Below are 16,102 nucleotides of genomic sequence, written 5' to 3'. Positions count from 1 at the left end.
GCAGTAGAGTCCTTCGTCCACCAAGAATGATAGAATAAGACAAGCGCAGTGATTAGCAGGTTTGTGTGAATGGGTGAATGGGACTTTCCTGTGAAGTGCTTTGAGTGGTCTATATGACTAGAAAAGCACTAATTAACTTTAGTCCATTTACCATTTATTAATTCTTTTTTTTTTAATGCAGGTACAATCTTTCAACCCCTAATTTAAATTTGAATTAGTAAAATCTTCACTCCCCACTGTTGGGTCCTGTAGTGACAGTAATTTATGGTATGATTTGGGCTAAGTACCTTTTTGAAAAATATTAAAATATATGTAGTATTTAACTACAATGGAAGTACTTGCAGATTAACAGTAAGCTCTGCGTAAGAGGCGTACAGTCAACATTCTCCAGACAAGAGTATGAAGCGTGCAAAATATAACACATTTTCTGTAAACCAATTTGACTAAAATAATTTCTATCAAGAATAAGCTTTTTCTTTGTGTCACCTCGTCTGTTCTTAAAATGAATGTCTTTGTCGGCAGGAATGACACTTGTTCCATGACTTACATTCAGAAAGATGTTGTATTCTGACTATAGTCTGACAGAGAAGAAATCTGAGTTAATTTACAACAATGATCTCCTGTTAAGGGAAGTGCCCTCATCAGGTGTCGACTGGATTCATTGGTGAATTCAAGTAAATCCTCCGTTCAGTTCACCTCAATGTGTGTGGTATCTAAAATCATTGTTTCTCCCCAAAGACTGAAAACAAGGGTACACTAAATCTAATACCTGGTAAAGATGTATCATGAAAACGAAGACTACAGCTTTGTGGAAACTCTGGATTTCCTCATTGATGGATTTTAATTGCTTCGACAGTTGAATCTGAAATGCCCAAGGTGTCAGAATAAAAACGATTAAAAATATTCTGCAGTGAAAATACATATCCCATGGTACATTATAAAATACATACAACATAAATTTTTAGCTCCAGAAGCATTTTGACCAAACCAGTGCACCCCCTGCAGGGTTTGCTCTGTACGTAGAATTATTCCGGTGCATAAAAAATACTCAAAAACAGTCAAGAGCAGTAAACTGCAAACTGTCTGCTGTACAGTATCTTAACATTATGTCTGCGTGTGGGATTGTGTCTTTATCCCTGAGAGAAGACACGATGAACAAGGATGGTTTGGATCCTAATCCAGAGCAAACTAATGTGGATTCTGTTTTATCTTTTCTTTAATTTAAGATTTTAAGTCAGGAAATATGTTACCCCCAGCACCATAAATAACACTTGTTCTCCCACATCTTAAACACACAGCACTGTTTTTAGTATGACATATTTAGGTCTGTGCTGCATTCAAAGACTACACATAATGACTGTTTGCCTTGAAGCAATATGGTTCTGCCTGTAATCAAAAAGCTCTTTGACATGCCACATATAGTAATTTAAAGCTTTTTGGACACAAATAGTATGATGCTGATGGTGCATATAATTATCAGAAGATGAGATCCAGAAATGCATTGATTGAGTTTAATTGATTTTTCCACCTTCCAGTATAATCAGGGGTCATTTAAAAGCTGTTTCAGACATTTTTTTAATAGTATTTAATTAAATGTAAAAAAGAAAAAGGGATCTGTAATTTGTACTTTAGTAATTAAAGGCAGTTATCAAATGCACATACAAACACCTATTACACATTTTTGAATAATACATCATAAAAAATCTGGCAAAGCTAAATTTATGAGAAGAAAAAAACGGTGAAAAAGTGTTACATGGTGAGTGGACATTCCTATGAGTCAGAGTCCTCCTCCTCGTCATAGTAGCGGTTCCTCTTGATTATATCCTCGGCACTCAGCTCCTCGGCATCACTTCCCTCTTTGTCCTCCTCCCAGAAGCCCACATCCTGGGACGTGCGATTCTGCTTTGGCTGCGAAGGTGGAGAGGGGGCTGGTGAGACATCTGGAGAGATGCTCCTCAGAGAGCCCTCTTCCACCGCCATCTTGTCTGCTCCCGCTGATGCATTTTCTTGCTGTACGTGTGCGTCTCTCTCTTCCTCGTGCTTGGGCAGAGTCATCTCGCCTTCCTCTGATACGGTCTTGCTCGCATGTGCTGCATCTTCCCTTGGTATTTGAGGCATCTTCTGCTCCCTTTTCTCCTGCTGCTGCTGCTCTGGGTTATTTTCTTTGGTCGATGGTTTTTTTTCCTCAAATGATGCTCTCCACTCCAGTAGGGACTTGAGAGGGCGACGAGGCTCCCTGGGCCCCCGACTGGTAGCAGTGGTTGGGTTAGCTGCGATTGTAAAAGGCCGAATGCGCTCCCTTAGAGAAGAGCTCCTCCTCAGGCTCTTCAGCTCGACCCGATCTGAGCTGACGATGGCTGATGATGATGGCTCCTCGTCCTCTGGGGGCCACTTGGCTCTCCAGGGTCGGCTTGACGTTACTCCCTCTGTGACTGGACTAAGAGCTGCTGCTGTTCCAGAGACGCTCTCACCGGTCGGAGGGGGCCAGGCGATCCTCAGCTTGCGTGTCTCAGCGGGCTTCTCTGTGGACTGATGTTTCTCACTGGAGCTGGAATGTGTCTGCTTATGTGTCTCCATTAAGGCAGTCACGTCGGTAACCTTTAGCTTTGGGGACACTTCCACAGTCGGGGCTGGTGCTTTGTCTGAGACGCTCTCAGCTGGACGCATCACTTCCACTGATCCCTCAGGTTCTTTGGGCTTCACTACTTCTTCACCTTCTTCTCCATCGGCTCGAGGTTCCCACAGCTCCTTGTGAGGGCGATGGCCGAAGCCCTCGTCATAGTTGCCTTTGGCTTTAAACAGCTGACTGAAATGGGGCTTGCAGTAGACACTGCCATGCAGAGAGGCATAGTTCCCAAGACTAGAACCAGAGAGAAGCAAAGATATTATTTTCCTTCAGCAAAAGATTAAAAGATTCTTTTACCAATTTTCTTCAACAGCCACCCACTGAGGAGGCACCTCAACTATACTTACTGCTTTCATCAAAACATATGTCAGTTAAGACCAAAGAACAGAGTTGGCAGTGGGAGACTAACCTGAGCTTTGTGTTGCAGTGAACACATCGGAAGCAGCTTTTGTGGTAGACGTGCTGATGAGCCATCAGTCTCTCCAGGGGGTACACTGTCTTCGAACAGGCGAAGCACGTCTGCCTCTCCGGCGGGCAGAACTTCTACGTAGACAAACACATACACGTTTATTTATAATTACAGGGTTTTGAAATGGGATTTCTCCTGATGATTCGTGCATGTCCTCTGCCTGTCGTGATGACTGACTCACCCTGGATGCTTTGGATGGCTCGCTGCTCTCACCTAAAATACACAAAACACACAAAATGTAATTCCCTGTGGCTCCTCAGACTTCTCTAAGATGCACAGAGAAGGGCAATCAAATCATGATTTAAGTATATTAATGGTAAAACCATAGTAATTAATGTTCTATTTCACATTTTATATAACAAGTTAAACTGCATATATAGCCAAGACTCACCATTGCACTCGGGTGCAGGTATGCGTTTCTGAGGTGCAGATGTTTTCGGAGCAGGCATCTCTGTGGCCACACCCTGGAGCAAACACACACAAAGAAAAACAAACCTCTGTGTTAACTGATTGTGAAATAATAAACCATTATGTATTTTCACTATTTCTGGGGTGGGCAGGAAGGAAGAGATAAAATAAGTAGGAAGGGAGCAAACAATAGATATACAGTTACATGAGTGGACAAATTTACTGACTGATTGTGTCCATTCCTATGTGAACTTTACTTTAACAAGGATACATTTCTTTGAGACCAATGTTTAATAGTCTGAAGCTATAAACAATGATTGTTTCTAATGTGCGTGCGAAAACACCAAGCTGTGGATTATACAGCAATGATATAAAGGTGTTAAATTCAAAGCTATTTACAGTTTATAAGGACTATTGAAGTTTCTAAATGTGTATGTGTATGTTATTTCAAAATTATTGAAAGAATCTGTATTTCTTCTAATATAGAGAACAATATATAGTTTTAGAAAACATTCATTAACAACAATTTGGTTAGTTTCAAGAAAATTGCTAAATTATACAGATTATGGGTCTTGTAGGTCATTTTAATCAAATTGAAGTTTCTTTTAAACATACATTAGAGATACTATATATTTGTATTCCTCAAGTTTCCAGATGTTTTTGTTTAAATTCTGCTCCGATTGCATGAACTCACAAATCGTGTGGGGCCTTGTTTAGAAACAGCAGCCTGGTACTTTGCCATCTTCTCCCTCAGGGACGTCGACTCTAACACTCGGTCGGTCACAGACAGGCCTAAGGCAGAAGACAAGATCACATTTTCATCATTTTCACTGAAACAAACATTGATTCCTCATCAATTTAAAGTTTTAACCATGGTGCAATATTCAAATTCTTTGGAGATATAAAGTTACAGGCTGTGAGTTGAGAATGAATTTAATTGAATGTATTTTGCGTCCCATCAACATGAACCTGAAGTCAGAAGTAGATTACTTGAGTACTCTGTGTGCATGAGTTTGTTTCTCTTTACCGCCACGCTGGTCCATGTCTTCTGATGAAGTACTGCGTAGTGTCGTCCTCACGCCCTGCAAGAGTAAAATGATTGATGGGATCAGAGGGGTCAGATTTCTGAAATCCATCTACTACAAATTTTGCACAACATTAGTTTTCCACCATCTCCAACTGCACCGAAGAGAGAGACTGGAATTCAAATTCATTATCATGGTAAAAATATACAGGATGAAGTTGAACAGAAAAGGCATCCCACACAGGTGAGCACTGTGTGGAGGAACATGGAGTCTGCAGGGTAAGACAGGTTGTGTTCTCATGAAGTCATAAAGCTAAAGAAGAACTGTGCTCAGCATTAAACAACCCAGGAAAAGTTTAGTTATAGAAGAAAAATAGAAGCAAAGTAAAGATGATTTCCTTTCCAGTCCCACCATTTGATGCCTGGTTGTAACTGGAGTGCAGAGAATGTACCTGGACAGACACCAACATGCCTTTGACCTGCAGTCATGAGAACCAAAACTTTTCCATTGCATTTTAGTTCAAAGACAGAGCAACTGATGTGTGTGGGTGCACGTGTACCACGTGTCACCAACACTAATGAGTAAACCAGACAGTTTCTCTCCGCACTCTCTCCTCCACACACGAGTGGAAAAAAAGAGTTCTCGGCCAATTAAAACAGCCCATTTCATCAGGCTGTGTCACTGGAACTGCAAAGTCCTGTTGTGCCACCAGCCTCCTCAGCCAAGTGTTATAAAGCTCCAGGTCAAGCCTGTAAATTTTCACCAGAACATTTTAGACCTCTTCCTTCATTCTTCTAGGAACAACTTGAATGTTAAATTTATTACTGCTGCACATGCAAAGAGCTGCATGATACGACACACACACACACACAACAGTAAAACTAAAGGACAGGGCTGTTGGGGAAACTTAAGAGTACACACACAATCACAATCACAATCACACACACACACACACACACACACACACACACACACACACACACACACACACACAGCTAATGAAAAGTGAGATAAAGACAGTTGCTCTTCAGAGGTGATCCTCTGAAGAATGAAACAGCCCTAGGTCAGGAATGTTCCTGCATTCCTCTGTCGTGGAAGGTGAAGAGTGGAGTGCTTGTTGTTTTGGCTGGAGAGGGATGAAGACACACACAGACACACACACACACACACACACACACACACACAAAGGGGGAAGACAGAAGCAAGTGGGGGAGACATGGAAAACTGTGTATTAAGGGGAAAATATTGAACAGAGTAACTATGCTCAGCAAAGCGGGGTCAACGAGAGAACTGCTGCTATAGTTGTTAGGTAGTACTGCTGAAAGAGAAACATATTATTATGATCGATAACAGTTGGCTTCTTATCTCTCTTTGCTATGTGAACACTAATTACATTAACAAAGCTACACTGTATTAGCTTTGTAAATTACAATCCAAGTGGTTTTCCTTCAGAGCAATTTAATGGTGGTCGAAAAAGTGGTTTCAGGTGATGTAACATTGAGAAAAACATTCGACTTTCTTCAAGAGGGATTAAGAAAACATAACGTTTTGCAAGGCATCAACATTGTGGTTAGTTATTGCCTTAAGGAAAAGATTCAAAGCTGACATGGGGGAAAAAAGAGACTAAAAGCTCAAGTCACGTCTGAAGTATGTACAATAAAAACAGCTAACTATTGTGCTGGTTTTATTAGGCACTTAAATAATGTAACGATCAATATATTGAAGGAATGTCGTGGTGCTTTGTGAAGTTTTCCTCACACGGTGTCTCAAATGTAATAGATGAAGAATCTGCAAGAGCAGAAAGTGATGTCCATCTACACCAAATCTGTTCATAACTGCCTTTCAACATCGTTTACTTATGAGGGATAGGAATAGCTTTGCAAGAGCTAAATGTTTTACCTTGCTCGTGGCTTCCTCCCCTCTCTCAAACCTCAACTTCAGGTTGTTCAGTGGAACCTTTGGTTTCTCATAAAAGGCACAGGGGCTGGTTGGAGCTTGCTCGTCAAGCTTTTCAGGTCTTTCACAGTGTGTCACTTCATCCCTGTCCATCCCTCTCTGTTCTTCAGCTTTGGGTGCCTCTGGAGCTGCTGAGGGCCTCTGGGCACGACTGACTGCAGACTGTCCTCCCTGAGCTGTCAGCAGGCCAGGGCTTTTTAATGGAGGAGGGTATTCACTGACGGACGGAGGCCTGGCAAGGGCAGGGGGCCTACAGCGAGAGATGGATTCACTTGCAGGTGGGCCAGAAGAAGGCTTGTCGCGGGCAAGGTTCTCCGGTTGCTCCCAGCGCTTCTTCAGGGCACTCAGGTTGCCTGACCGTGGGGAGGATGTCGCTATAGCCTGTGAGGAAGAAAACTAAAACTTAAACTGGGAGCTTGCCAAGCACTAAAAATTGAAATGACATAACAAACACTGTTGATCAAAAGTAATAGTTTCATTCTCCATACATTCTAAATTAACCAATTATTTCATTTGGCAGCAGAGCACATGTTGTATCAAACGGCTTAGACCTTAATTCAGCATAACGGAATAAAGGAAATGCCAGAGTCTGCACTAGGCTTCACTGACAGATTAGGTGAACAGCTGTTCAACTTCGGTCCAGGAAATAGATGTTTGCTGCGGCTGCTAAATGCAACGACTGGCTCAGGACGGAGATAGCAGGGCTGATCCTGCAGACAGATTTTTCAGCTACATTCCTTTTCACACGGCGACTTCACTGAGGAGGGCTCTGTTCATCAGCCGGCCATTCATGACAAAACATGTTGAGCAGCAAACAGCACAACAGAACAACAGGCAGCTCGCTACTGCAGCGTGACCAGCAGCAACTTCCTTAATTGTAAAAGAGGAATGACACGTTGAAGAAAGAGGATCTGCGCATTAGAAAATAATCACTATTACATACGTACCCTAATGAACTAATAAATCTTAGTGAACAGTTTTGGAGGCGGGCACACTGGTTGAGTTCAGCCTAGAATTGAACATTTAAATACTTTTATAATATTATTTAAACCACAATTCCTCAAAAACTAACTACGAATACATTTTGAACTTAGTCAGCGATGACAAACAAATACACATAATTAGTGACAGAACAAACTTTTTGCGTATTAGTACATCAAAAAACTTAGCATCAACTGAATCTGGTGCATCTAATAATAAGTTATATTTATACACAAACAGGCGGAAAGACAAAAAAAAGAAATGGAGCAAAGTAAGAAATGAGAACATGAGCCTAAAGGACTGAACGAAAAGGACAAAAACCCCAAAGTGGGCAAAAAAGGAGGCACAATTACTGTCTTTGTGAGGCAAGTCCAGGGTGGACAGAACAAAATGGACAGTGACGAAGATTGTTCCTCGATTTTCAAGCAATAACAGAAAAAAAGAACAACTCTGAGAATGCGATGGAGCCACCAAACAAGATGTAGCCACAACTAGACAGCAAGGAAAGTGAGGGTCCTTTGGTTGGTCCTTCTCTACAGGTTGGTCTGCTGAGGTGGAGCTCTCCCAGATGTTAGCAGCAAGACAAATGTGTTTGTAAGAGTCAGTCCAGCCCCTTCAACGCCAGGAAAGTGAATGAGAGAGAGCGAGAGAGCCAGAGAGAGAGAGAGAGAGTCAGAAAACCCAGGAAACCAGAGCAGGAAATGATACGTTCAGGGAAAAGTTAACCCTTTGTTTGCTGTGTCGGCTTTGATATTTTTCCACTCTTGAATCATTTCTGAAGATAATAAATGGATCTACATCGCACTGCGCTGAAGTAATTGATATTGAGTCACTGCACACAATATCATCATTAGCAATGTAGCTTGGCAGTCATAGATCTCTGAACTTTAACAGTGATTGCTTAAACTGGGCGTCTCGTTGTTGTCTCATTGGCTTCTGTACGAGCTGGAGATGAAATTGACTTTGACACTGACACACAGGCAGTGATGAAGGAGATTATATAAACTGTGATTATATACACTGTAGATGTGTGAATGCACCTCTTAAAACCATTTAGAGGACAAATAAATAGATTTTTCAGACCTATTTCTTCACTAAACACACAAAACTAATCAAATCGTGGAAAGACAGACCACTGTGCCAAACCCACATCGTGGTTTTTAACCACTGGTTGAATATATTGTCATACGAAGATCAGTCTGTCTCACTGAGACAAGACTGTCGGCAGATTCTACGGTTGAGGGAGGAGCACGCATTATGAACACAAATCCTCAAATCACTGACCATGTGAATTGCAATAAATTAGAATATATAAATTGCGAGGGTAACTTACTTTAAAACCAAGTTCCTACATCGAATGAGTCCAAAGTAAGTAATGAAGTTTGGATGTCATAAAACAGAAAAAACAGCAATACATTTTGAGAAGCCGAGACTGAAAAACACACACACACATTTAGACATGCAGATGGTCTTTTACCCTCCCATTCAAACTAAGCTCAGGCACATCTGAACACGAGGGGTTATCCTCAAATTAGTAATAAAAATGAACCAGATAAATAGAACTTGCATTGCTTTTCTGTTAAAACTTCTGTCCGTTAAAAACTGAATCTAGGGAGGAAATGCAGAAGTGACTCTGGCAAACCATAGCACGCATCTACAGGAGAAAGACGAAACAAATCCCTCTTGTCATTTAATTACCAGCCAGACCACTGAACAAAGACTAAAGAAGTCAACATCTTTTTACAGCTGGCTCACACACACACTGGTAAACAACAATCACAATGTCACACACAACCACGGGAACATTACCTTATATTTCTTCATGTTATTAGCTGATCAGTAATTAATTTAATCTCAATCCAAAGGTTTATTTATCTGTCCTGCACACTGACAAAGCAGCTAACCTACAGTTGGGACGACAGAGGGGATTACACTGAAGGAGGATTATGGGTTTGATAGTCTGCCCACTGCAACAAGTGGCCAATAAGAGGTCAGCCAGGACAAGACATTTGGCCCAGACAGTGTGTTGGCATGGTGAGACGGTGTGTGTGTGTGTGTGTGTGTGTGTGTGTGTGTGTGTGTGTGTGTGTGTGTGTGTGTGTGTGTGTGTGTGCGCGCAACAGTAATTAGTTTAACCCCACCAGAAACTGCTGAGCAAATGAAGCAGCACATGCAGCATACACGCACACACACGCACATGCAGCATACACCAACTTCATCTGATCATTTAGTTGTTAGGAGAGACTCATCAAAATGCTGTCAACACGATGATAATCACTTTTGATCTAATGAAACATTTCATAGTTACATACCTCAACCTTCATTTCTATATCATGTATCAAATGAATGAGCAGCTGTACACAGTAGTGTAGTGGAGAGTAAACGGTGCATACCCACTTATTTTTTCAATTGACATAGCGTATATCCACTTCTAAATCGCCTCAGATGCACATTGTTCAGCAGTTTGCTGCAAGACAACTCTTGTCCTAGGATGGTGGAAGAATGACCCGCCTTACTCTGTCGCTGATTGGCTAGTACTCGTCGACTTTGAAGTTGGTTGGTTAGATGAGGAGTGGGGATTGGTTAGAATTAGTATGAGAATATCACAGTCCGCAAATCAGAGGCTGAATAGCTGAAGAGTCATGCCTTCGTTTGGGAAAGATTGTGCAAATATTACTGGTCCATTTTGGGTGAACTAAAAATGCAAGAGTGGTCTTACAGGTCACTGTTTGAAAGAGTGCGTTCATCCTTTACTGGAGGGGCCGCTTCAAAAAAACAGGACATAAATTAAGAGTATACCCACTTCTCCAGGCACCACTACACCACTGGCTGTCCATTATAATTTCATCATCACTAAGTTGTAAACTGAAACTCAGGGAAAGTCACAGGCAAATTGAATGTTTCTTACATCCTGCAGAAAAAAAGCTCAACAGAAGTACTTACTCCTTTTTTCTTCTCTGCACTCTCCTCAGCAGCTCTCTGGTACCTGTGGCAGAGGGAAACAACGCTGACCTCTGGTGACTCAAAACAAACAAGAGCGTTTGTATTTTTCTAGACATCATCACATTTCTTCTTTCTAAAAACTAGTGAGGTGTTGAAGAATGTAAACCACAAACTCGTATTACTATTGGAGTTGTTTTGCTCTAGATTGCATTTTATCTTTCTGCTTGTTTCAAAGAGGTTGTAAGTTTTTATTTTCTAAATACTTTCTGTGGGTAACATTCTTTGATTTTTTATAAAATCATTGTTTATGTATTTTTAACAAGCACTGTGTCATACAAACAATAGATCATAAAATACAGAGTTTTGTTAATTTCCAGGCTGCAAAAGCAGATTCAACAACAGTTGATGTAGTCCTAAATAAAAATTAATATATTTTGTTATTTTGTAAGTTTTTTCCAATTCAATATACTGTATGTAAACAATGATGGCACTGGAAATACCATTAAACGCATGAGATGGTGGGCCAAACACAATTAACTTCTTTTCAATTAACTTCTTTTCATTTTCTTCTATTCATTTCTTGTATTACAGATCATTTTAGAAAAGAAATATTAACAACAAACAAACATGGAAACCAGCTGTTACTCACTTGGAAAATCGTTCAGCAATGGCGTTATTTTTCCCTCGCCCACTGACCAATGACATCTCTTTGGCAGTGACACGCAAAGACTGCGTCACCCAGGACCGTCGATTGAAGGGACCGCTCTCCATCTCTGCCAGCGAACTGAGTACCTGAAACAGAAACACACACTCTAAAAGCATGTTATGTTTTATAACACTCGTTTTCCCTCTCCACCTCTGAATCATTCCCCGCACATTTACTCTGACAAAACCTTAAGCAGGAGTAAACTGTGTTTGGGCCACACTATTAACTGTCACTATTTGCTGGGCATATTCCTCAATTTAAAATCAGAGCCAGGGGAGGAAGAAAAAAACTTACCTAACCCTGCAGCAAGGAATTTGTTCTTCTTGCAGTGACAAAATAATGGTCCTCTTACTCCTCATGTCTGCATTTGTTGGGAATCAGTTCCCTTTTCATCTCAGCACAACTACCAGCTATGTTTTAGACAATAGAGACCACCCTGTTGACACTAATGCTTGGTAACGATAGACAAGATTTACGCAAACAAAGAAGCCCTTCTTTAAATAGATAAACAGAACTAAAACCTACCTAAACGTGTACAGACTCTTTAGAATGTCCGTGCCAGAGTCCAGGCTTGTGCATGACAAGTAACTGTCTGCTGTCTAAGATCACTGATTTACAAGTTTATAACGTGCTCTCCGTCAGTTTACCTCTTGTCATGCTCCCCGTGCCCAACATACATACCGAAGAGTGCATGCACATACTGTATTTGTGCTCATACAGTTATGCATGCAAAGTCACAAGCCAACGTGTTCAAACTTGTGCTGCAGTTTTGTGCCGCTTGACCGCGACATGGAAACACAAACCGCTAAACTGAGTGCAAGCACATTTTCATCATGAGAGGACAACTCGCCAGGGGCTACATTCACAGACGACCAGAGTCACTGAACGCCAAATACACACAATCTTTCTTTAACTTCATTCAGACAAACCCACATTTAACTACGTTCTACTGAGAGATGGCGGTGCAGTTTCTGTGTCTGGAAGGTCATTATAATATCAGGGCATGAAGTTCCCAGACAGTGTGTTATGACCATTTGTTAAATGACCACTGTGCACAGCTGATAGACTAAAAAAATCCTTTCTCCTGCGCCGATAACAACATCACTGTGATGCAGAGCGATACTGATCACAAGTAGTGTGAGGACTTTGGTCTGAACTGAACTGGATTTCAACATAACCCCAATTCTAAAAAGACAAGAGTCAAATAAAACTACACTTCTGACAGATTTAGATGAATACAACATTTAACTACACGTATTGCATATCAACAATACATAATTACACATAACAATACATGATTATGTTGGGCTGGAGTCTGGATGTGGGCATAGGCAAAGGTTAACGAAATAAAAACATTACATTAGACTCAACACAATGATATGAAGGATGATCCACTACTCAGGTGGTTTTATTAGGTTTCTTGTGTCCGAATAGCTTGGGACTGATTATTGTTGCTACAGGTTTTGAAGCCTGACAGACAAGTTAGTTCACCTTGTCAATTGATCAGTTGTGTGTTGTGCCATGTTTAGTTACTACTGAATAGGGGCCTGGGTTGAAGCACAATAACACTTAAACTGTAACAGTGCTTTCTCTGGAGCCTAGGAGCCTATCCCAGTGAGCACTGCCTGAATGTCAGGGTCACACCCTGGACAGGTCACCAGTGCGTCACAGGGGAAAAAACAAAGGTAAACTGGGTTTGGTATCGACGTTCCACCTCATTTGCATATCCTTAAAACCACAGACAGTTAAAGGAAGTCCTGAATGCCCCACACAACAAACAACAAGGGTTGAGAATAAAATCCAAGTCCTTCTCACAACAAGTGCACCAAGAGAATAGCCAGTGTACAGTAACCAGAGATGTCATCTGAAAATGAACACACTGCAGGAAATGTTGCTGATTTACATGGAGGATTGGGTGGGGCCATATCACACTTTTCCTGCATGAGAAAACAATCTTAATGCTTTCGATTCCAGATAGACTTTTCTTTTGCATGACCTGTTTGGAAATCTGAAGGTAAACAAACCATGAAAAAATTGTCTTTACAGTACTGTAGAGGGAACAAATATTACCAGGTTAACGAGAGACAGGCCACCCTCACTGATTTTGACATTTATGTCACTATAAATGGGGAAAAATGCCTACATCTGGGCCATGTGTAAGGTAAAATGCATATAATAATCACCTTATACTACATACATCTCATACACTACATGTGGAAAAACCATTGCTAGTCCAACATAAAATAGAGAGATTTGTATTTGCATGTGATTTGTTTATTCAGCCCTAGTCAATGGAACGCCTTCCACACAGGTCAGACAATAAAATAAAGTTAGCCAACATGTTGGATGATTCATAAGCATTAAAACTGTCTACAGTTTTGCTCTTTGTTGTATGGTAAATGAACTGTCATTAGTCTGAGGTAACAGAGGTAAGGAAATGTAAACAGCACCCTTACAATAATGGCCCTGTTTTGGCAGGGGGGTGAAGCACTGCATGTGGAGCCTTGAAATCATTACACAGCCGATCTGAAACATGAACTTTTGAAATCTGATCATCTAAGCACCGACATTTTAATGTGATATCCATCACTTGCTATCAGCAAAAGGTGGATAGTGACCTTTAAACCCTCACTTTAATCCAAGCTCTCCTTACCAACAAGTAACCACAACACTGTTAAAAACAGCATGACTCACTGGGTAAGGAGGAGTCAACATAATTGCATAACAGGTGATTGACATAAGACGCAATTATCACTATAAAAAAATAGGCCCAAACCCCCCCCCCCCCCCCCCCCCCCCCCCCCCCCCCAAGTTGTTTACATGTAAACAATGGAGTTTGAACAGGAGAAGCAATTCTGAGGTGAGGCAACAGAGAGACACGGCTATGTCTCAGACTGGTGGAGGGACAACATGTTATTTGAAGAACTTTAATTACAGGTGTATAACACTGGGAGATATGGTTGAGAGTGTTATTGAGTTCTGGTAAAAAAGCAAAAACTATCGAGACAAAAAATATACTTTCATATTCGGTTTTGTTTCAAGTAGGTGTAAAGGTTATTAAACGTCAACCCGAGCCGAACACGAAGTGAGCAGCAGCGCGTTTGGCATCGATTTGCTCCAAAGACATCGAGTTCCTGAAGACCAAGACTGCGCACGTGCGTTGATGTGAAACAAATAGACGCCTGAATTTAATCAAACGCGGGCTTGACTAACTTTTCAAAAACTTTCCATATTTCAACAACAACACTAGCTCGAGGCATTTACGCGTATTTTTTCGTGACCTAGCTCGGGTCTTACCTGTGCGAATTTCCGTTGAGCCGCTGCTCGTGTGAGACCTGGAGACACCTGACACTCCGCTGCGTCACCGCCCGCCCGGTGTGTGGACCTGGGACCTGGACCCGCAGGGGCGGGGCGAACACCGAGGTGTCGTGGGAGTGGAGGAGCCGGGTCATGTGATCGGGCGGGCCAATGGCCTCAGGTGTTACGCTAACCCTACCTGGCCGGCCTGGCAGGCTGTTGTTCATGTCCGCGTGTGTGCGCGCGGTGCGCACGGTGCACCTGCATTACCGCCCAGCAAATGTCCCCAGAACAACAGGAGGTACTCCTCCTCCTCCTTCTTCAGGCAAAGAGGGAAGAAAAACTTCATTAATGAGGGAGACAGACAACAACCTGAGGTTTATTACAGCATGTGCATACTGCTGCTGCCACGGGCAGTGGGGGGAAAGGGGGACAGACTACAAAGGGCCCAAGGGTAGGGCTGGGTGGTCCTGGAAAGCCTTGAATTTAAAACAAATGCTTATGTACAGGGCCCAGAATTTGGTGCTACTCCCCTGGCTGCTGCTACCAATACTTATAATAATAATAATGATATTAATCATTATTATTATCATAATTATTATAAGTGATTTATTAAAAAGGGAGCACATGCATTGTTATGCTCTTAAACCAATGGTGACGATGGGAAATGTCAAGGGCTTCACCTCAGTTAGGTTCCAGCATAACTGTAACCTTTCAAACAATAGTACCTTTGTGAGATCTTGCACCACTAACTGTAACTGGAGACACTGATAACAAAATTTAAAAAAAAAAATTGACCTGCAGCATGGTCCATTGGATGTTTGTATAACATTTGTCTTCTAAATAAGGCCAGCTGGGTGGTGTATATATAGTGAAAAGGCAGATCCTTTGCTTCGTGCTCCAGTGTTGGCAGGAATCTGACCTGCTCAAGAGTCCTTGAACAAGGCAGTGTGTCTCTTCCAGGCCAGCCCCAGGCGGTGGTAGTGAAGTGAACTGATCACTGAGCCAAGAAGTTAAGTCAGTGACAGAGTGCTTAAAATACGAGTCTTTTCAAATTCAAGGTTTCACTGCACTCAGGCAAGGTATTACACATTTATCAAGTTTAAATGTAACAAACAATACATTTGTTGTATTGCAAAACTTAGAAAAATTGGGATTTTGGTCCAAATGTGAAGCTATTGCTCATTAAAAAAAAACCTATGAGAAAACATATTTATTTTTACTTTACAAATCATTGATGATCAGTTAGTTTCATACTGACCAAAATAGCAAAATAATGTGTGAAGTTGATATGATACACCGGGCAATTCTACTTTCTGATAAGTCTGTTACCATATACAAATTTAAACTTATCCGTAGATATGTTGATTTAAATGGCCCTTTTTTTAAAAAATATATAACATTGAATATACTTAAGTCTATATGGAGACTGAAAAACATGTTCCTAATATCTTGTCCACCCCCTTCAAGTCAAGGAAAGTAGGCTACGCACAACAAACTGCACCCTCCAAAGATGATCACACAGACGAATTAACAACTCTTCAACGCAGTTTCAACAAAGACTGGACATTACAACCTTCACGAAGGAAGGATCTGCCGCAGGACTCCTGTTTTAGACTGCATTCGTTTTAGAGAGGTGTCCCCGACAAACTGGCCAGTGTACATCAACACTTATACTGAGATTAGTATGT

General features: G+C 41.4%; 1 protein-coding gene across 2 annotated transcripts; it reads right to left on the bottom strand.

Moving 5' to 3' along the window:
• Window positions 1-805: 805 nt before the first annotated feature.
• On the bottom strand, window positions 806-14,561 carry LOC118309136 (LIM domain and actin-binding protein 1-like). 2 transcript variants are annotated; one of them, XM_035630892.2, is made up of 10 exons: window positions 14,412-14,561; window positions 11,058-11,200; window positions 10,409-10,451; window positions 6,428-6,865; window positions 4,531-4,585; window positions 4,198-4,295; window positions 3,487-3,559; window positions 3,277-3,308; window positions 3,036-3,169; window positions 806-2,860 (listed from the first exon to the last, which is right to left on the bottom strand). In XM_035630892.2, exons 2-10 carry the CDS (start codon window positions 11,177-11,179, stop codon window positions 1,771-1,773), a joined length of 2,085 nt encoding a protein of 694 aa, XP_035486785.2. In that variant the 5' UTR covers window positions 11,180-11,200; window positions 14,412-14,561; the 3' UTR covers window positions 806-1,770. The 2 variants fall into 2 exon arrangements, with proteins under 2 accessions (XP_035486785.2, XP_047188569.1); XM_047332613.1 differs by lacking the exons at window positions 10,409-10,451; window positions 11,058-11,200; window positions 14,412-14,561 and adding an exon at window positions 9,778-9,885.
• Between the last annotated feature and the right edge of the window lie 1,541 nt (window positions 14,562-16,102).

The sequence above is a fragment of the Scophthalmus maximus genome, chromosome 6 (assembly GCF_022379125.1).
Source record: "Scophthalmus maximus strain ysfricsl-2021 chromosome 6, ASM2237912v1, whole genome shotgun sequence".
In the NCBI taxonomy this organism is placed as follows: Eukaryota; Metazoa; Chordata; class Actinopteri; order Pleuronectiformes; family Scophthalmidae; genus Scophthalmus; species Scophthalmus maximus.
This window is presented reverse-complemented; position numbering and strand designations above follow the sequence as displayed.